The sequence below is a fragment of the Bos indicus x Bos taurus genome, chromosome 13, assembly GCF_003369695.1.
Source record: "Bos indicus x Bos taurus breed Angus x Brahman F1 hybrid chromosome 13, Bos_hybrid_MaternalHap_v2.0, whole genome shotgun sequence".
NCBI lineage: Eukaryota > Metazoa > Chordata > Mammalia > Artiodactyla > Bovidae > Bos > Bos indicus x Bos taurus.
The window spans coordinates 23,620,680-23,641,325 of NC_040088.1; the positions used below are offsets into that span (position 1 = coordinate 23,620,680).

The 20,646-nt window shown below is 49.2% G+C and overlaps 1 protein-coding gene across 1 annotated transcript; it reads right to left on the bottom strand.

Moving 5' to 3' along the window:
• Positions 1–88: 88 nt before the first annotated feature.
• On the bottom strand, positions 89–19,312 carry SDCBP2 (syndecan binding protein 2). Its single transcript, XM_027558957.1, has 9 exons — positions 19,173–19,312; positions 9,389–9,461; positions 8,662–8,731; positions 7,966–8,066; positions 3,692–3,850; positions 2,737–2,912; positions 2,486–2,657; positions 852–943; positions 89–648 (listed from the first exon to the last, which is right to left on the bottom strand). Exons 2-9 carry the CDS (start codon positions 9,440–9,442, stop codon positions 594–596), a joined length of 879 nt encoding a protein of 292 aa, XP_027414758.1. The 5' UTR covers positions 9,443–9,461; positions 19,173–19,312; the 3' UTR covers positions 89–593.
• Positions 19,313–20,646: the final 1,334 nt, after the last annotated feature.

Here is a 20,646-nt window from a genome sequence, read left to right on the forward strand (position 1 = left end):
CAACACATAGAAAAGGCCTCGGTCTCACCACTGCTTAAAAGACAACCAACACTGGTGCGTCATGGGACTGAGGATTCTGGAATATCAATTACTTTCAAGGAAGGGATTTTATTTAAAATCAAATCTTTATTCAAAAGACAGTGAAGGGTTATAACTCTATACAGTTTGTGACAAAGAACAAGTAAAGGAAAAAGAAACAATTCTTAACCAAAAAAAAAAAAAAAATGTATTTGTGTTCTCAAAACATGGAACTGTTTTACTGGTAGAGGCAAAAATTTGAAAGGGACCCAGCTGCAACTTTAGGAAGTGTTTAGCCGGCCTGCCGACGTGCCAAGCATTTAAATCAGCACAGAGAATGGCCGCCTGTGGGCCCTGTCCCGGCCTTAGCCCAGTTGAGTGGCTGAGACTCCAACAAGGCCAGTGTATGTAAATGACAGGCGCACAGGATGCCATGTCGCCCCGCCCGGAACACGCCCCCTTGAGAAGACCCCGCCCCCTGGAGACGGCCCCGCCCCCAGGCAGCACGCCTTCGCAGGCACAGACTTTCCCTTTCTGGCAGGAGGGTGACAGGGCTGAGCTGCTGTCCCGTGGCCTCAGACGTCAGGGATAGAGTGGTCCATGGTGTGGTGCAGCAGAGTCGGGGACAACCTAGATACAGCAACAAGGACATTCGCCAAAACTGGCAGCACCTTCTCCCCCTTCTCCCAAAAACCTGTGCCTCCCTTGCCTCACCCCAAGTTACCAGAAGGCCGTGGCCAGGAGGTGAGGAGAGGGGAGGGGGGGTTCCGCAGGGTGGGGGAGGGGGGCGGCCGGAGGAGAGGGGGGCCGGGGGTGGGGGGGGTCAGCCTTACTTTTTGACCATGTGCTCGTAGATGACGGTGGGGATGATGGTCAGGGTGATGACGTTCCCGGCGGTGGCCAGAATCTCTGTGACTTCTTTGTCCTGGAGAAGAGGCGAGTGACAGTCACCTTGGGGGCCAGGGGCAACAATGAGGCACCTCTGTGAAGTGGTCAGCGTGGCCCTGCTGGAGTCCACCACTGACAGTGACGGTAGGGAATAGGTTGCCCCTTGAGTGAGGGTGGCAGGCCCCCAGCTCAAGCAAGAATGTGGGCCTCCCATCTGAGGCTCTCTCAGTAAAATGGACTCACCTCTCCTATCCTCACCTCGAGGGCCTGTGTGGGCCTGACACCGAACAGCCTCACAGACATGACTTCCCCCAAAGAGCCCCGGGAATCCCACCAACCACACGAGTATGCCGTCTCCCGGGCCCCCGTCACACCGGGATTCTGACCCCAAAGCAGAAAGAGAACCACGCTGCAGTGGGGACAAGGGGGGACAGTAGGCACACCCACCCACCCTCTTCTCTGGGCTCCTGTCAGCCTGAGCCGAGGCCGTGGGGTACCTCTTCCTCTTACATCTTGTTGACCAGTAAAAAGAAAGGCCTGCAGAAGCCGTTCAGATCATGGGGAGAACAAGACACGAGAAGCACCTACACAGAGTGTGCCGTACAGCCCAAAGCCGAATGCTAAGGCACGAGACGAGCCTCTGGCCCTTACTTGGAGACCGTGACCTTTACTTTGCACAGATCTCCGACTTGGCTGTGTGTTTTCCTAGCTGTGCCAGGATCAATGGGAGAAGATATGCCAGATGCGACTAGATGGTCAGGCATAGGGGAGAAGATGTGTGACAGGAGTGACCTGGAGATGGTCCTTATGAGGGAGGGGGAGTGGCTCACAAGACTGTGTCATCTGTGGGGTGAGATGGCAAACCCCCCAGGCCACCTCCACCTGCCTGTGAGCCCCAAAGCCCTGGATGCTGGAGGGGGGGGGGACCCTCACTCTAAATCACAACTGGAATTAAGAACGGCTCTCAGTCCTGGTGGCATCAATCAGGATAAACCACTCTCGTTTTTCCAGGGACCAGAAGCCATGTGACTCAACCTCTTCTGGGGTCCATTCCCCGAAGGCACCCACCCTGTCCCCCAGTCTATGTCACAGCACTGGCCCTAGACCATTTGCTCCTTCTTGTATTTAAAGATAAAACTCACCACACACACACACTGTTGGGGAGAAGAAAGAGGTAGGAAATGGGCTTCTGAAGAGCCATTTCCTAAAATATTCCTATTAGTGAACATGATCCAGGATACAAACAGAAATATCACACAGAATAGACCGTGCAGCCAGGAGCCCCTCACCCCCACCCCGGACACCCATTTCCTGACACACGTCATCACCACCACCTGTTGTCACACCTCTGGCCTTCATGAGTAAGTAACATCAGCGAGTATTTACTGAGCACTTAGTGTCTGCACTGTGCTCGGAGCTCTCGTACCTTTGTCTCATTGAATCCCTACAGCAGCCTTAGGATGAGGATCTGAAGCTGGGGCGAGGGCAGCAGCCCACCCACAGACACGAACCTTCCCACCACCTCTCGATCTCCCAGTCCCTGAGGTCCTGGGATGGAGCCATGCTCCGCCTTGCTCACCTTCAGCCCGATGACGTTTTGCCCATTCACCTCACACACATAGTGGTTGGTGAGGAGCCCATTACGGGCCGCGGAACTCCCTTTGACCAAAGAGATGATCTTCCCCTTCTTGATGACGAAGCCGACGTGGCCTGTGCTGTCCTTGTGCATGGTGATGGTCCGCTGGAACGGCCTGGCAGGGAGGGACAGTGAGCTGGGCCTGGGACATAACCAAGGGCAGACAGACAGGCTCCTGGGACCCGGGTGCTCACCTGTCCCGAACGATTATGACAATCTTCTCGGCCGATGCCTTCTTCACCACCTGGTGGGCTTTGTCCGTGCTCCACCCAGCACAGTCGCGTCCATCAATCTGCAGAATCTGGTCCCCAAAGCGCAGCCCCACCAAGGATGCAGGGGTGTTGGCCTGGACCAGCTGCACGAAGATCCCCTGGAGGAGGTGAGCCCCGCATTCAGTTCCCCCAGCCCACCCTGAGCCCAGGCGCCTCCTCCTGCACTGCTGTTTGCCTCCTGATCTTCTCAGAGCCTGCTGGGCCCTGGGACCGCAGCTCTGTATAGCAACATACAGGGTACCCCATTTTCCTGGTGAGGAAACGGGCCACACAGCTAGGAAGCAACGGAGTCAGGAATTCAGGAGTTTTCCCGGTATCTCAGATGATAAAGAATCTGCCTGCAATGCAGGAGACTTGGTCAATCCCTGGCTTGGGAAGATCTTCTGGAGAAGGGCATGGCTACCCACTCCAGTATTCTTGCCTAGAGAATTCCTTAGACAGAGGAGCCTGGCGGGCTACAGTACATGAGATCGCAAAGAGTTGGACATGACTGAGCAACTAACGCTTTCAGGAATTCCAACTAGTGGCTGCATCCCCAGTCACCAGATTACAAGGCCTCTCAGGCTGGCATCTGAACCAACACCCCCACACCCCTCACCTTCCACTGTCTTCAGAAAGCCTCCCAGAAGCCAGATCCCTCTGAGTGGGGAGCAAGGAGGCATGAAGTCCCAGGAAGGGCAAGTGGAGGGTCCCTGGCACAACCCAGAGCAAGCCCTAGTGCCTTATGGGAGGGGATGGAGAGGACGAGCTTGTCTAGGGCTCAGGTGAGCCTTGGCTCCCGCGGGCAGCTCGGGCCGCGGGCAGGCGCAGTCCAGCACGCGAGCTCTCTCTCTGCGTTCCGCGGGGCCCCTCCCCTCCCGCCTGACTCCAGCCCCACCTTGTCGATGGCCTGCAGCCGCAGCCCCGTCTTGCCACGCTCGTCCTTGCATAGGTGGATCTCGCGCACACCGGGCTTGATCTCCGCACGCAGCGCGCCCAGGCTGTTCCCGGACATCGGCGCCACCACCTGGCCCGGCGAGGGACCCGAGACCACTGCCTGCAGACCACAGGGGAGCAGAGGTCAGCCAGCGCCGTGGGGCCTCGTGCCTCAAGGGTCCAGGCGTGGGAGCAGGGATTGGGAAAAGAGAACGGGGTGGACCCTGAGCTCCAGCCCACCGCAGACCACACACACCTCTTGCGGGCAGGAGGACACATGGCGCCATGAAGCCACTAGGGGGCGTCAAAGTCCACACACCAAAAAAACACAGCCAGGAAAATAGAGACGGGAGGACAGGTATGTATTATAGAAAAAGGGTCCTCATTTTCCAAGACAACTTGATGTCAGAAGAACGTTTTAAAATCCACTTAAAAATAAAAAAAATTCACAGAAAATAGTGAACAGTGAGGGGGTAAAGGAGCTCAAGCTGATTTCTGTCTTAAAAAAAATTATGTCAGAAGTATCAAGATGAGTGAATACTATCCCCGCCCCCCAAAAAAGATCTGGAACAAGGCAAAGATGTCCACTCCCACCACTACTGTTAAATACAGTAATGGAAGAACTAGCCAGATAATAAGGCAAGGGAAGGAAATAAAAGACATATAGATTGGAAGAGAAAACATAAAATGGTCCCTATTTTCAGATGAGATGATGCTTTACTAGAAAATTCCAAAGAATCTACAGATAAACTCCTAGAACTCATAAGTGAATTTAACAAGGTCACAGGACACAAGACCAATGCATACCAAAAAAATCAATTGTACTTCTATATACTCACAATGAATACGTGGAAACTGAAATTAAAAATACAATACCACTTACAATCGCTAAAAAAAAAAAAAAGTACTTAGGTGTGGAGCTAATAAAACATATACAAGAATTGTATGCTGGAAATGACAAAACACGGATAAAAGAGATCAAAGAAGTGAAGTGAAGTGAAATGAAAGTCGCTCAGTCGTGTCCGACTCCCATGGAATATACAGTCCATGGAATTCTCATCACATCATCATATATTTCTACATTTAGATAAAAACGGAAATAACCTTAGTAGGATAGATATTAGTAGAAAATAGTGAAGTTATTAAAAAGAGAAATTTTGAGTACTCATTACTGTTTTTTTAATATAATGTATTGTGAGTTTGAAAGTGAAAGTCGCTCAGCCTGGTCTGACTCCTTTCACCCCATGCATGAATTCTCCAGGCCAGAATACTGGAGTGAGTAGACTTTCCCTTCTCCAGGGGATGTTCCCAACCCAGGGATTGAACCCAGGCCTCCTGTATTGTAGGCAGATTCCTTACCAGCTGAGCCACAAAGGAAGCCCACAAATACTGGAGTGGGTAGCCTTTCTCTTCTCCAGCGGATCTTCCTGACCCAGAAATCAACCCGGGGTCTCCTGCATTGCAGGCAGATTCTTTACCAACTGAGCTATTGGGGAAGCCTAATCAATGGTCTAAATAAATAGAGATATTTTGTATTGATGGATCAGAAAAACTAGATGAAGCTGTCAACTGTCCACAAAGTGATATACATATTTAATGCATTTCCTATCACAGTCTCTATGTTTTGTAGATAGAAGCAAGGTTAATCTAAACTTCATGAAAACACAAAGGAACTAGAATAGCTAAAACTAGTCTGACGAAAAAGTAAAAAACAGGAGAAATCACTCTACCAGATTTCCAAACTTTCTGTATAGCTACAGTAATCAAGATAGTGTGGTACTGGGGAGAGACAGACCTTTGGAGCAGAATAGAGAATATCCAGAAATAGCCTCACACAAGTAGAGGCAACTGCTTCCTAACAGAGGTGTGAGAACAATTTAGTGAAGACAGAAGAGTCTTCTTCTTCAACAAATGGCATGGGAGCAACTGAACATCCATAAGCAAAATATGAATCGTGACCTCATGCCTTATGCAAAGACTGACTCAAGTTCAATCATAAATTTAAACAAAAAATTATAAGAGTTTTAGAAGTAAAAGGGAAAATTTTTCAGAACCTAGAGCTCAGTCAAGTTTCTTAGGACACCAAGTCATGATCCACAAAGAAAAAAATCAATAAATTGAACCTCATCAAAATTGAAAACTTTTTGTTCTCCAATAAACTCTTTTAATACAATGAAAGGAGAAGTTACACAGTGGGAGAAAAATATTTACAAATCAAATGACAAAGGACTTTAGAATAAGGTCTCAAAAGTTGACTTAAAAAAATAATCCATTTAGAAAATAAGCAAAATATATGAAAACATTTTATCAAAAAGACTATACAGCTGGTAAATAACCACGTGAAAAGATGTTCAACATCACTAGCCATTGCTGCTGCTGCTGCTAAGTCACTTCAGTCGTGTCTGACTCTGTGCGACCCCATAGACGGCAGCCCACCAGGCTCCCCCGTCCCTGGGATTCTCCAGGCAAGAATACTGGAGTGGGTTGTCATTTCCTTCTCCATTAGGAAAGTGCAAATAAAAACCACGATAAGGCATCACCACACACCTACCATGAGTAAAACTTAAAATAGTGATAATATCAAATGCTGGCAAAGATGTGCCAACAAAACACTCATGCGTTGTTGGCAGGAAAATAAAATAATACAGCCACTCTGAAAATTGTTTGGCAGTTTCTTTCTAAAAAAAATTAGCCATACATATATTACACTACATAGGAATTGTACTCCTGGGCGTTTATCCCAGAGAAACGAAAACTTATGTCTGTACAAAAATCTGTACACAAACATCTGTAATATCTTAGTTTATAATAGACAAAAACTGGAAACAACCAAAATGTCCCTCGAGAGGTTAAACAAACTGAGCTATAGCCACACCATGGAACGCAATCCTGCAATAAAAAAGAATGAACTGTTGAAACAGGCGACAGCCTGGAAGGATCTCCAGGGCACAATGCTGAGTGGAAAGAGCTCATCTGAAAAGGTCACACACCATGTGACTTCACTTACATAACCTTCTAAAATGATAAAATTATAGGGACAAAAACATGCCAGTGACTGCCAAGGGGCTGAGGATGCTGAAGGGGAGGCTGGGCGTGATCATAAAGGGGCAGCATGACACAGACTTCTGTGTGATGATGTAGTTCTGTATCTCGATTGTGCTGGTGGCTGCAGGTGATAAAAACACACAGAACCTTAGACGCATTGTACTGATGTAAAATGCCTGGTTTTGACATTATAGTAGTTACATAAAATGGAAAACTGAGTGAAGAGTACAAGGGACTTCTCTTGTCTTGGCAACTTCCTGACTGAATCTCCGATTATTTAAAAAGAAAAACTTAAAATAATTAAAATTTTTAATTATGAAAGTGCATTATCTGTCGTCCTTTTTTTTTTTTTTCCATCAAATTTAGGTTGTCTGGGCTATTGACCAAAGAGAGATCAATCAATGGATTAAAACTGGACAATGTGACCTACTTTGCTTCCTGTGTGTGCTCCCCTACATGACTGTCAAGGGCTTCATTTTGGAAAACCACTCCAGGGTGTCACCAGCTTTGCTCAGGATCCTACATGTCCTCATCCTTGCTGATTTCTCCTGTGAAATCCTCATTTGTCAGTGTGGCAGCTCTCATCGTCACTTCTATCAATTTCATGAAATCCCACAGCATTACCAAGATTTGTATTTGCACTTTGCAGTCGATTTGCACTGGACCAGCACAATGAACCAACCAGGAATGTTGAAGCTGATGGGTAGACAGTTTTGGGACTGATTCTATAAGTGAATATATTTTCAGGAGTGAATATTTCTATGTTATGATTTTTTTTTTTTTTTGCTCCCTGAAGTCATAGAGAGCAAGAGTTAAGCATTATTTTTTCATGTGGGGACTTGGGGCTGACAAGCTCCTCCTCACAGGCTCTGCCTAACCATGCAGCTGCTCCCAAGTCACAGGCACCCCCTCATTAGAAGCACCCAAGCTCACGCCAGGTTTAATGTCCTCCCTTCTCATCTAGCAGGCTCAGGCCAGCAGGTCAGAGGTCAAAGGGCAGGCAGTGGCCCTCTAGCCCCAAGGCCTGCAGGAAACCATGAAACCCCACGGCACTTCTCATGAAGGTTCAAAATGAAACGTGTCATCAAGAAACAGAGCCTCAGGGATGCTACAGAGAGAGGAGATTCAAATCTGTTTAAATGGCAAGACCAAGGAAGGAGGGCCCGCATCAGGCAAGAGACAAATACCTACACTGGCACTTTCTGGAGTCTGAGGCAGGCTCTGCTGGACTTCTTGGCTGGAGAGGGAAAGACCCATATAGTTTTCCAATTCTGCCAGGTTAGGATACAAAACTGGTGGGAAGGGAAGGGGGAGAAGAGAAAGATGTTATTCTGGCCATGAGCTTGGCCACACCTGCCTGGCTCCCAAGTGATCACTCATCTTTGTTAAGAAACAAAAGGGTCCGTGATGCTGTTTACTCCCAAGAATGCAGCATATTCTTGAGATGGCTCTGCAGCCCTGGGAACACTCGCTGGCAATGTGGGTCCTCCCCTCAGATGGTCTGGGAGCAGCCTGGGACACAGAGCCCCTCACGGATCACTTTGGTGTTCAGCTCAGTTACCTTTATTTGGCACCAGCCGACCCAAAGGCAGCTCTGGGAAACTGCACGGTGAGGAGAGGGGTTGGGCCTGAGCTCACCAGTCAAGATAGCCAGAGCAGGCCCAGGGCCACTGCATACATCCTGGTCTCCTTGTGCAGCCTTCCTTGGTGGCCCTAAGTCAGGGATGTCAGGCCCCTCACAAGGTCACAGCTTTTCAGCGTCCCCCTCAAAGTAGAGGGGACAACTGTACACAGTGCCCATGGCTCGGTGGCAGGCAAGAGGCAGGCTCTCGGAAATGGCCAGCAGAAGTCACTCTCGGCCGGAAGCACCCCATCCCCATCACTCACGTGGAGGCTGGGAGTCCCCTTTTCCCCGTACTGGCAGAGCAGGCATCCTGGGTACGGCTTTGGCCTGGGCCTGGGGATGGAAGGGGAGTGCCGCTCAGCTGTGGTCAGAACCCCAGAGCCCTTGGAGCTTGGGGCTCCCTGAGGCTGGGGGTCAGGGCGATAGGTATGCTTGTGGCCTGAGTGGGTATCCAACCCTTCAATAAATGTGGCTTCGCACACCTCCATGCCTCAGGAGGGAGGTTCTCCCAAGGGCCTGCAACCCACTGAATGTCACAACTCATTTACTACCTGCAGTGGCCAAGGTAATTATCAGTCAAAAAGCCCCCAGTTCTCAAAACCCACTAAGACCTCATGTAGGATGGAAGGAGGAAAGGGCTTCTGGGGGCTGAGTAGGCCAAACACCACGGCCACAGGGTTTACCCTGGAAGCTTGCCCTAGGGCATGGGGTCTGCACGAACCCCAGTGGAGGAAGCACTGGGACCGAGCGGGCACCAGACATAGGCCTGTCTGCAGCTGCTCGTCTTCTCCACCTGCTGTGATCCCACTGCCTTGGCCTCTGAACACCTGCTCTGCCCAGCAGGCCCCGCACTGGGGACCCGCATGCCTTGGGGCCAATAAGGAACTCCCAGGGGCCTCCAACCTTGATCCAAGACAAGCCTCCCTTAGCTACCCTGGAGTAATCCCGAAGCCTCAGCAGGGGACCCAGGCTAATAGCCTGGCAGTTTACCTGCATGGCCTGGTCCACCTTCAGGTCCTCCAGAGATGGGTACAGGGTGGCCATGGCTGCTCCTTGGAACACCCTGCAGGGCACAACAGAGCCGGGTGCTGAGGGGCGAGAGGGGAGGCACAGACACGTGCCACCCAGCACTCTCAGGATGAGAAAGACGTCAGGAAGGGTAGTAGGGTGAGAGGAGGTACAGACACGTGCCACCCAGCACTCTCAGGATGAGAAAGACGTCAGGATGGGTAGTATTATTATTATACTACTATTACATGATTATTATATATATCATATATAACATATATTGTTATATATTATATATTCTATTATTATATACTTATACATTATATAATAATATAATATATTATACCAGTTATATAATAGGTATTATTATCCCCATTTTAGAAATGCAGGAGCTGGGATTGAGCCAGAGTCTGGTTCCCAAGCCCATGTTCTCCACTCCTACAAAATCCCACCCCACCGTGTTCAGCTGACTCTGGGCTTTAGAACCTGGACCCAAGGGTCACCCAGGACATGCTCACCAGGCAAAGTAGGACTGGGGAACCATGTCCTTCCCTGCCATGTTTCAAAGGTCAGAAAGCCTTACAAGATCTTATCGCTCAAGACCTAAACCCGGTCCAGTTGGTGCAGAGTGAGCACCTACTGTATACCCGGCCAGCATTAGGGGTTTGTGCAGCATCTTCCCACAACTACTTGGGGCTCAGTCCAGTGTCAAGCGGTTGGGGACTTCATATTAAAACAGGCAGCAGGCACCTTATAATTCCTCCCCTGCCCCCCCACACCCCTCTCCATCTCTGGGCATTTGAGCCCCTACTGCCATTTCTGGCTTCACTGGTGAGTCTTGATCTTGATCATGATGAAGGCCAATGGAAACTCTTAAAAACATGCACACAAACTGTAAGAGTAAGAGTTTATATGCTCAGCAGAGTATTGTTCAGAGGGATAAAGAAATGATGGGGGACCATAAACATTTATTAAAAACCTTCCTACCTATCGGGGGGAGAACCAGAAGGACCTTGGAGCAAGGTACCCAAAGAAATTCAAAGAAATTACCCGCAGAAAAGCTTTATTTCCTCCCTAGATGAAATGTGAGCAAGGAGCAGTTTGTCCTTCTGGATTCTTCACCATTTACCCACTAACACACTGGCTCTGTCACATCTACCGGCCTTTGCTGGGCCAGTCCTCGTCAGCTGGAAGCTCCTACCCCACCCTCCCGCCCTGGCTCCTGAGACAGTGAGGTCACCGCTGCCCCCACCCAGGGCCCTGCCCTCAGCAGGGACTGCGGACCGGCCTCCGGTCCTGGGCTCTTCAGTTGTCCTCAGTGTGTCTTCCCACCTGACCTGCAGTTCCTGGTGATCCAGGGGGTCCTATTCACTGCACTGGGCCCACATTCCTGGACCAGGTCCAGAATCTCTGGGCATCTCGCCGGAGTGATCCCCAGGGGTCAAGGTCATCTTCCTCCATGACTCTTCCTTGTCCTTCCTCTGCACCTGCTGCCTTGACACTTATCAACTTTAAGCCTCCCCAACGACCCCGTACACACAGCATCCCTTCTAGTCTGCCATCACACCCTATTATCCCCACATCCCATCACTAATCCTCACGCTGTCCTCCTCCATCTCCCCACTCTTCTGCAGGAATCACAACATCTCCAGTGAGTCAACTTGACTGCTGTTCTCCAGCCAACAGGTCCTTTCTGTGTGAGCCTGGAATGCCATGCCCCTGATTAAAGCACCCCTAGTGGCTCCGCCACTCTCAGAATTCAGTCCACATGCCCTTTACGATTCCTCCAGAGATTGGAACCAGTGGCTCACAGGCCAGATGCAAACAGATGTTGTTTGACCTTGCCAAGGACTTTATACATTCAAAGTTAAAAGCTTAAATGCAGAACTCGAGACACGGCACTTAATAATCTAGCTTCACACTGCTCCTGAGAAACAGGACACTCTAGCAACCCTGGACCACCGCTGAGTGGCTACATCTGAGTCGCAGCCAACTCCCAGGCGCCCCAGACCCCCTCAGCCTCTGTTGTCTCTTACATCAAGACCGATTTACTCATTGGCCCTGAGTCCCAGTAGACATTTGCTTGCACCCCCTGCCTAATTCTCCCGCTTTCTTTCTTTCTACACGTCTTTCTCCTAACCCGCACCCTCAGCTTCAGCCACAATGAGCTACTTTTAGATCCTTGAATTAACTGAACTTCCTCGTGTCCCCAGGCCTTTGTGTGTATTATTATGCCCTCTGTCTGGCATACCTTTCTACCCACTCTGCTCCCCACCTGGCTAACTTCCAATTATTTTCTGTGTTCCATATCAGAGGGCTCTTCAGGAAACTTGCCTTGATTTGTGCTCCCCCTGCCCCACACTCGCCTCCTCTCCCAGCTCGTGTTCTTAGTCTGTTGATCATTCACTACTCCGAAGCTGCCTCTTGATCTACCTATTGGGAGTTCCAAATGGGCAGAAACTGGACCTTCTAATTTATTGTGGACATCAACCAGCCCCTAGTGTGGACATCAACTCAATATTTCCAGAAGCAATGCATTCCGCCTGGGCTTCCACGTTTCTCCTTGTAGAGTAAAGCACTAATGTCCTATGAACGTGCACCTTCCTAGGATGGAAACCAGGATGTGAGGGCCCAAACAGGCTTTGTTTGCCTTTCACTGGCTTGTTTTTTCTGTTTTCGTTTGAGTTAGTGTCAACATTTTAAAATCTGGAAATATAGAATTCTCCACTTCTATCTTGTATAGGAAAAAAAAAAAAAACAAAATACTTGGCAATGCAAGAGCAGGAATCATACACAAGCAACACTCAGCCAGGCCGGAGTCACAGCCTGCCCTTAGATGAGGTTGCACACACCTCTTGTTTCCCAAAGTACCCATCCAGCTGGCTCACACTGCCCGCTTGGTTCCTGGGGGCAGGCAGTTCCAGATCTTTGCCCTCACCTGGTCTTTGGGGCAGAAATGACCATCTTAAGGAGACAGGGATGGTCCAATGGGGAGAGGGAGACTGGCTCTGACCTGCTTTAAATCAGCTGAGGGGAGAGGCCCCTTCGCCTGTGGTCTTCCCTTCTGTGCACACACTCCAGGAGACTTGGATCTTGAGACAGTCCTCAGAAGGTACCACCCATCAAAAACACGCCCTGGATCACACATGAGCTACAGATGTGAAAATAAGAGGCATCCCTGCCCTGCTTTTTCAAACACTGAAGTAGCAGAGCTTTTATATCTGTAGCAGCTGCCATCTGGGCGAGCAGAATCTGAGATCCACTTCCTGGAGATCCTATCCAGGCTGGAATCACACAACCCATCCTCCGGGTCTGAGACACTTTCACCACTGCCACCTTCTCTGGGTCTCAACCAAGGTTAGGGATCTGGGTGGAATCAAGAGGCAGGAGTTTCCCTGCCTTTTAGCAATTCACAATATAGTGGGGAATGGCTCCCTGCCAGGAAATATGCATATCTCATTCAATTATCCATCTACTCATTCTCACTATTTGAGTGTCCATTGTGTGCCAGCGACCTTGGACCTCTTTGTTATGCAGATCCCTCTGCTTGGCACACCACCCTTCTCTGCATAGCCTTTCAAGCCTTTGAAGACTCAGCTCAAATGCAAGTTCTCCGCTTGGCTTTTTCAGGCCGTGGGACCCCTGACTAGTTGGCTAGGTCTTCCTGTGTTCCCAAACTGACTGGTACTGCGCCTACTCTCAAGTTATTTATCATATTATACGATTACTATCTGGGTATCCCCTCATTCTGAACTCCATCTCAGAATGCCAGGGACTACGTCCTGTTCATCACCCTACACCTCCCCACTGAAACAGCACCCAGCACACAGATGCCGACAAAAATTGCTATTTGACTGAATAGATAAGTGGTTTCCAAGAAACAGACTGGAAATTTGTGTGGGCATTCTTGGATGTCACAAGACTGAGGGGACACTAGCATTTAGCAAGCAGGGAGTAGTGACCAGGACCTTTTGTAATGCACAGAACAGCTCATCACAACAAACTGTCCCACACAAGTTTCCAATATCCCACCAACCTTAATGGAAGCAACAAAAAAAAAACCTGTGTATAACCTGTTTTATATACAAATACAATGAAACTTTACCGGTTTTAATATACAATATATCATCCAGAAATGTATACACCAGCTTATCTGAGGAAGTTATTCTTGGTTTTGTTCACCATTCTGAAAAATCATTGTCAATTCTCCACAACGCGGGTAGGTCACCAGAACACACTCGTGTGTGTCTGTGTCTGTAGCTGTCATAGTCACTCCACGCCTGTATACAGATACATTTAAGCTTTGACTCAAGATGCCAAATATAAACTTTGGCAAAATTCAGCTGAATACTATCTATTAAATCCAAGGTGGCCCTAGTGGCAAAGAATCTGTCTGCCAATGCAGGAGACTGCCTACAAGCAGACGATCCTGGTTGGATCCCTGGGTCGGGAAGATCTCCTGGAGGAGGAAATGTCAACCCGCTCCAGCATTCTTGCTGGGGGAATCCCATGGACAGAGGAGCCTGGCGGGCTACAGGCCATGGGGTCCCAGAGAGTGGGACACGACTGAGCATCTGAGCACACAAATCCAAACTCCCTCGTTTTAAGTTAGGTACAAGCGTGATCTGGTGTAACCCAGTCTGAGCTTTTACATAGTGAAGTGCATATTCCTTTATTATAAACTATTTTCATTGCCCTCATTTCTCCTTTACAGTGCAGACAGGGCAATATGCTGTTTTGCGGGGTTTTTTTCAACTTGTTGCTGTTCAGTCACTCAGTCACGTCCGACTCTTCCCAACTCCATGGACTGTAGCGTAGGGCTTCCCAGGTGGCGCTAGTGGTAAAGAACCTGCTTGCCAGTGCAGGAGGCGTGAGAGACATGGGTTCAATTCCTGGGTCAAGAAGACTCACTGAAGTAGGAAACAGCAACCCACTCCAGTATTCTTGCCTGGGAAATCCCATGAGCAGAGGAGCCTGGCAGGATACAGTCCATAGGGTCACAAAGAGTTGGACACGATCGAAGTGACTTAGCACAGACTGCAGCATGCCGGGCTTCCCTGTCCTTCACTATCTCCCAGATTTTGCTCAAACGCGTGTCCATTGAGTCGATGATGCCATTCAACCATCTCATCCTCTGTCGGCCCCTTCTCCTCTTGCCCTCAGTCTTTCCCAGCATCAGGGTCTTTTCCAATGAGTAGCTCTTCACATCAGGTGGCCAAAGTAGTCAGCTTCAGCATCAGTCCTTCCAATGAATATTCAGGGTTGATTTCCTTTAGGATTGACAGGTTTGATCGCTGCTATCCAAGGGACTCTCAAGAGTCTTCTCTAGCACCACAGTTCAAAAGCGTCAGTTCTTCAGTGTTCAGACTTCTTTATGGTCCAACTCTCACATCTCTACATGACTAGTAGAAAAACCATAGCTTTGGCTAGACGGACCTTTGTCAGCAAAGTGATGTCCCTGCTTTTTAATTCCTCTGCCTTTTCTTAATCCAGCTTGTACATCTGGAAATTCTCAGTTCACATACTGTTGAAGCCTAGCTTGAAGGATTTTGAGCTTACTGTGCTAGCATGTGAAATGAGTGCAACTGTGCAGTGGTTTGAACATTCTTTGGTATTGCCCTTCTTTAGGATTGCAATGAAAACTGAACTTTTCCAGTCCTGTGGCCATTGTTGAGTTTTTCCACATTTGCAGGCATATCAGTGCAGCACTTTAACAGCATCACCTTTTAGGATTTGAAATAGCTCAGCTGGAATTCCATCACCTACATTAGTTTTGTTCACAGCAATGCCCCCTAAGGAGGTGGGGGTGAAAAGCCGCTCTGGACAAAACTACCCCCTCCCTCAGCCTCAATTTCCTGCTTTTTGGAAGCAGCCAGGCACACAACTCCGTGAACAGGGGGACCGGAGAAAGCACCACAGGTCCCTAGGGCTTGTTTCCTAATCTGTCCAACGATCGCTGATCGAAGATCTCCAAAAGACTCCCATTCTGACCCTCTTGTAGCTCCGAACTTTGCTCGGAATCAGAGGCGACCTCCCCTGGTTGCTATGGGTTACAGCAAAGACTCCGCCAGGCCGCTAGGGCGCGCTGCGGCGGCTAGAGCGCATGCGTCTAATCCATCCGGGGCTGCGCACGGCTACACGCCGTTCCCAGGGTGCTCCGCGGTTGTGGGTGGAAAATGGCAGCCTCCTCTGTGGGTTGTTGGTCCGGTGGGATCCTAGCATCCCTCCGGCCTCTTGCTTTTTCCAGGCGCTCGTGGCTGGCACCCACATCCATACACACACACAAAATCAGGTAGAGCATCAGAATAAGGGATTTAAAGGCTCAATCGGGCTCCGCATCGCCTCTTACCGGTGTGGAAGCTACGCGGATCAAATTGCGCTTTCAATGGGAATGTCTCCCTACACTCCACACACCCCTGAGCCTGAGTCCATTAACGGCTTCCCGAAGGAGAGCGGGTGCGGCTGAACCCTCCCCTGACTGATAGGATTCCGTTCTGAGGCAGCTGTGGGAGGGAGGAGGGCAAAGTTGACACGCCTGCGCTCCGGGCTGCCTGTTGCTCCTTAGGAAGAGGAAGCTCCAGCGCTCCCGTAGGTTTCGGAAGCACCTTGGATCCCCGAGTATTTCCCACGCATTGAGACGTCACCTTCCCAAGTTTCTTGTCCTGCCCTGACTTCCCGTCCTGGTGCTCCGCCCCAGGAAGATTCACCCTAGGATCCCACCCGAGAATGAGGGCCTGCCACTCGGGGTGAGGGTCTTGGGCTTGGCCTGGCAGATCACTTCCTACAGCAAAACGACCCGCTGCTCGTTTTTAGAGATTCGGGGAGTTGGGTCTGTGGAGTGCAGGATAAAAGCCTGGGGCAAGGGGGAAGGCCTCCCGGAGGAAGCCAGGGGACACAGACTGGACTGTGAAGAATAGAGGTTCCAGAGGAGGAGAATGGAGTATGTTACTCCAGAGATGGGAGGCCCAGACCCAGGAGTCCAGCCGCCTTCCAGATCTTTACTGCCTCCCGCTGGTTGAAACTCATTTTTCCCAGCTTTGCTGCCACTCTACAGTGACCCCACCAAATGCACCCCATGGTCGGAGCCAGAAACCTGGGAGTTAGCCTTGACTCCTGCCCTCCAGCCTACCCATTTCCTGCCCTCAGAGTAAAATCTCCGACTTCAACTTGATATTCAAATCTCCCTGACCTGACTCCAGGTACCTTCTCCACTGACTCCTGATAACCTCACTCTTGTGCACTTACCCTGCATCTCATTCATTCCAGACTCCTGTTGATCGTAACTCACCCTGCTAGTTCAGCCTCTGTGCTTTTACAGATGCTGTTCCCGCTGTCTTGAATGCCATTCACATCTCCCCCGCCCCCACCACTTTGTTCATCTGGTGAACTCATTTTACCCCCAAATTCCCCAAACCAAACACAAATAAGCGTCTCTCTTTTCTAAACCACAGAATCTCATATTCATTCCACTACTAATATCATTCATTCCACTAGTGTTTTTAAGCACCTACTGTGAGCAAGGTCTGCATTTCCTAAGTTGGATTTCCACTACTCTGTATTTGTTTGCCTGTCTCCCTCTCTGGTGAGGAATGTTGCTCATTTCTGAAGCCCTAGTGTTGTGCCCACTCCCTGGCACACAGCAAGGGTCCAGTTACTGTTTCTTGAAACGGAAAAGCAGACCCAAGGGGAAGACAAAAAGTTCCAAAAAGACCTTTGAAGAAAAACCGTGGGCCTAGAAAGGGAGATAAAACAGTGCCCTGATGAGGTAGATGGAAAGGCGGCCTCCTGCAATGACACTGGAAGAATTTGCTCAATACGATGCTGCTGATTTCCTACAATTAACTGGCTCCTATGAAAGGAAAGAACCCATCTAACCTAGCTCACCCAGAGAAATGTTCTCCCACTGCATTTTCCACGATTTCCATCCCTGAGCTTCTGTACTTTGTGGTATTCTGAGTGGTAGCAACTCCCACAACTGAGCAGCAATCAGGTTCTCAGAGACCAGCAGGGCTGAAAAGGGGTCACCAGCCCCCATCTTTGGGCTTTGAAATGAGAACACTTTGTTCCAAAGAGCTGACACTAAGGGACGCCCACTTGTTCCTGTGGACAACTCATCCATCCTTTAGAAGACAGTGTGCAGGAGGGAAGCGTGGGTTAGAGTGTCAGAGGAATAGCTCCTGGAAGGCCAAATTAGCCCAGGGATGTGGTGAGTTGGAAAAGAAGAGGCTGTTGCTAGGCCACCAGCTTATACCCGCCTCCCTCCCTCAGGCTGTACTGCCTGCTGGAGAAAAACTGTGAACTTCTTTCAAGGAGTGCAGATGCTTCTGAACCCAGGCACAGGAGAGGCAGAATGAGAGCAAGGACCTCGGAGGCAGGCAGGATGGGTTCAGACTGATGTGCTCTGGCTGGAGAGCAAGCACGGACAAGTCTCTCCTGCATGTCATTTCTTCCTTTGTAATATGAATAACAATACTTGCATCACAGAGTTGTTGTGGAGGTTAGATTCTTGAGATGTGTACAGAAAGTACTACCACAATAAAGGGCACGCAGTAATCGTTAGCTGTTGTTCGTTCAGTACATTCACTTAGCACCTAAGTCCCAGTACTGTTCTAAGTACCGGTAATAAGGCAGGGAACGAAAGAAAAACCCGCCTTTGAATGTCACCTGGCTGGATAAATAAGTGCGTCTGCAGTGTTAGTTAGGTGATTAGGGAAGTGATAGGGAGTGGAGGATAGAGCCTGGAAGCCCAGGAGGCTCACTGCTGAGGGTGGGGGCCACAAGTGGCCTAAATGGGGAAGGAAAAGCAGTGAGGCTTAGGGCACAGCCACTGCAGTGGCCCGAAGGTGAGTGCCTGTTCTGTATGGGGAACGTCTGACCAATGACACTGAAGTCAGTCGTTCAGAGGGGAAGTAGTAGGACAGAGCGTGGAGAGGTGGTGAGACAGACTAGATCCTTTACGGCCTGAGGGTCATGCTGAGGGCTTGGCATAGACTCTTGTGAGATGGGAGCCAGCCACTGGAGAATTTTGAGCAGCAGAATGACATGGTCGGACTTTCATTTGGAAGATAGAAGAGGGAGCGCGAGTGAACAGAGGGCCCGGGCTAGAGGTGGTGGCAGTACAGTTGTTAGTAGTTTGGACCACCATGTGTACAACAGCCCATGCAGTGCCTGCCCAGCACATAGCAGCCCTGTCTTAAGCACCATTTTCTGAGGCTAGCTGTGTGGAGGCATGCTCCTTTTATCCATGACCTCATTCAGTTTCCCCAACTGTGTGGGAGTCCCCGCAGGAGGAAACCGGTTCTTGGGTCAGGCCACTGGCCCACGCCCCCAGCAGGTTCTCCTTCCTTGGTAGGGAGCTTGTTGATGGAAACAGCTTCAGGCAGAGAAGTGAGTAACAGAAACTGAAGCCTGCATTCAGTTTCTTGCAGAGGTTGCTCTTTGGTTTTCCAGGGGTCCATTGTGAGGAACAAAGTGTGGGTCCCATCCCTGTGATCACTGTCCCAGGCAGTCAGAAGGAGCCTGGATGGAGCCCTAGTGATGTCTGGATAAAGATCACCTACCCTTGAACCTGGCCCAGGGCTGGGCTCAGAAGAAGAAGCCCCTCTTCCAAAGTTTACATTTCACTGCCAGAGAGAAGCACCTTGAGAGGAAAAGGCCTGGAAGTCCCAGAAGGGTCGAAACAGGGAAAGAAGAAGACAGGTGAGAGCAGGTGTCCTCTTCGCCCCCTCCAACCCCCCTGCCAAGGGGCCCTGTGCCCAGCTCTTACCTGTAGTCAGGTGCTGCTGCTCGTCCTTCTCTAGCCACTGCTGACGGACTATGGTCCCTCCCTGGAAGGTGGTGGCCCTTGTCCCAGCTGGGTTCCGGCTCCCTGGTCAGCTGACTCACCTGGGCCTGGAATGGGCCCAAGTACGTCCCTGCAGCTGGGTCAACCTGCCCGAGGTCAGCAGGTTCAGAGGAGGCCTTTGGCCTTAGTCTGGATGTAGAAATGGGGCTAGGGGCTCACAGCTCCTGTGGGGAGGGGTATGAACCAGACTTCTTGACCTTGAGGAAATCAGACTTGGATAGGACACCTACTCCTCTAAACATGAAGGCAGTTTGATGGGTCTTTAAAAATGGCCATACCTTGTGACCTAGCAATTCCTCTTCTGGGGATTCGTCATAAGAAAATAAGTAGGATGGGGTCTCAGGGCCCATCACTGTGTTTCTTATAGTAGGGAAATCTAGAAATCTCCAAATGCCCATCACAGACATCACAGGGTCAGTTAAATAAGGCGTCTTTGGAAGATCAGAAAGCCATCAAAGTCATTTAAAGAAGCAATGAGGCGTCCTGTATTACATCCTGTAATACAGAGTCTGTATTCTTGGCTGCTATACCACATCACTACACAAAGATAAACGCAAAGTTCTAAAAAGATGGTGATTAAGAAAAAACAAGGATTAAGTGTGTTTTTCTTATCAGTATTGTTTTAGTTAGAGGAGTTTGAAATATGTTTTATAACTTTTTTTCTCATCAAAATTACTGCTTCCATTTTTCATTGCCTATTTTAGTAAATGTGATCAGTAGTCACCTAGTAACACAAATGAGAAAACTTAGACACATCTAAGATCTCTACTTCTTTTATACTTCCTACATCTAAATCAGTGGCCAAATCTTATGGTGCATGTATGAGTGGTGAAAAGAGCTTTATTTTTTCTTTTTCTTTTTTGGCTTATTTTGTAAGGTTTTTATTTTTTCACCTTTTTATTTTGTATTGGAATATAGCTGATTGACAGTGTTGTGATGGCTTTGGGTACACAGTGGAGTGACTCAGCTGTACACGCACATATGGCTGTTCTCCTCCCAGCTCCTCTTCCATCCAGGCCACGTGGCAGTGAGCAGAGTTCCCCGCGCTGTGCAGTGTGTACTTGTTGGCTATCCATTTCAAATGTAACAGTGTGTGCATGTCAATCCTGGGGCTCCCTGGCTGTCCTCTCCCTGAATTCTTCCCTTCTGGTAACCGTGGGTTTGTTCTCTTATGAGTCAAAACAGCTTTAATTTACTATGGACCTACAACCACAAACCATGCAAACTCAGAAAAGGCAAAATTATTAAAGAACCAAAAACAAAACCAAAAAATTCAGTAATTCTCTCAACAGTATCCCGGTTTTTAACATAATAAATAGTATATACTTATATAACTTAATTATATAAATATATAACATTTATAATTTTAATATATATTTATAAATAAAATACAAAA

What these genes read in the sequence shown, in the direction of transcription:
- SDCBP2 (XM_027558957.1), bottom strand. Translation starts at nt 9,442, where the DNA reads ATGGCCACCCTGTACCCATCTCTGGAGGACCTGAAGGTGGACCAGGCC. An exon ending in AGACTCCAGAAAGTGCCAGT is followed by an intron (nt 3,851 to 7,965) that starts GTAGGTATTTGT and finishes TGTGGTCTGCAG; the next exon opens with GCAGTGGTCTCGGGTCCCTC. An exon ending in TACGAGCACATGGTCAAAAA is followed by an intron (nt 649 to 851) that starts GTAAGGCTGACC and finishes TGCTGTATCTAG; the next exon opens with GTTGTCCCCGACTCTGCTGC.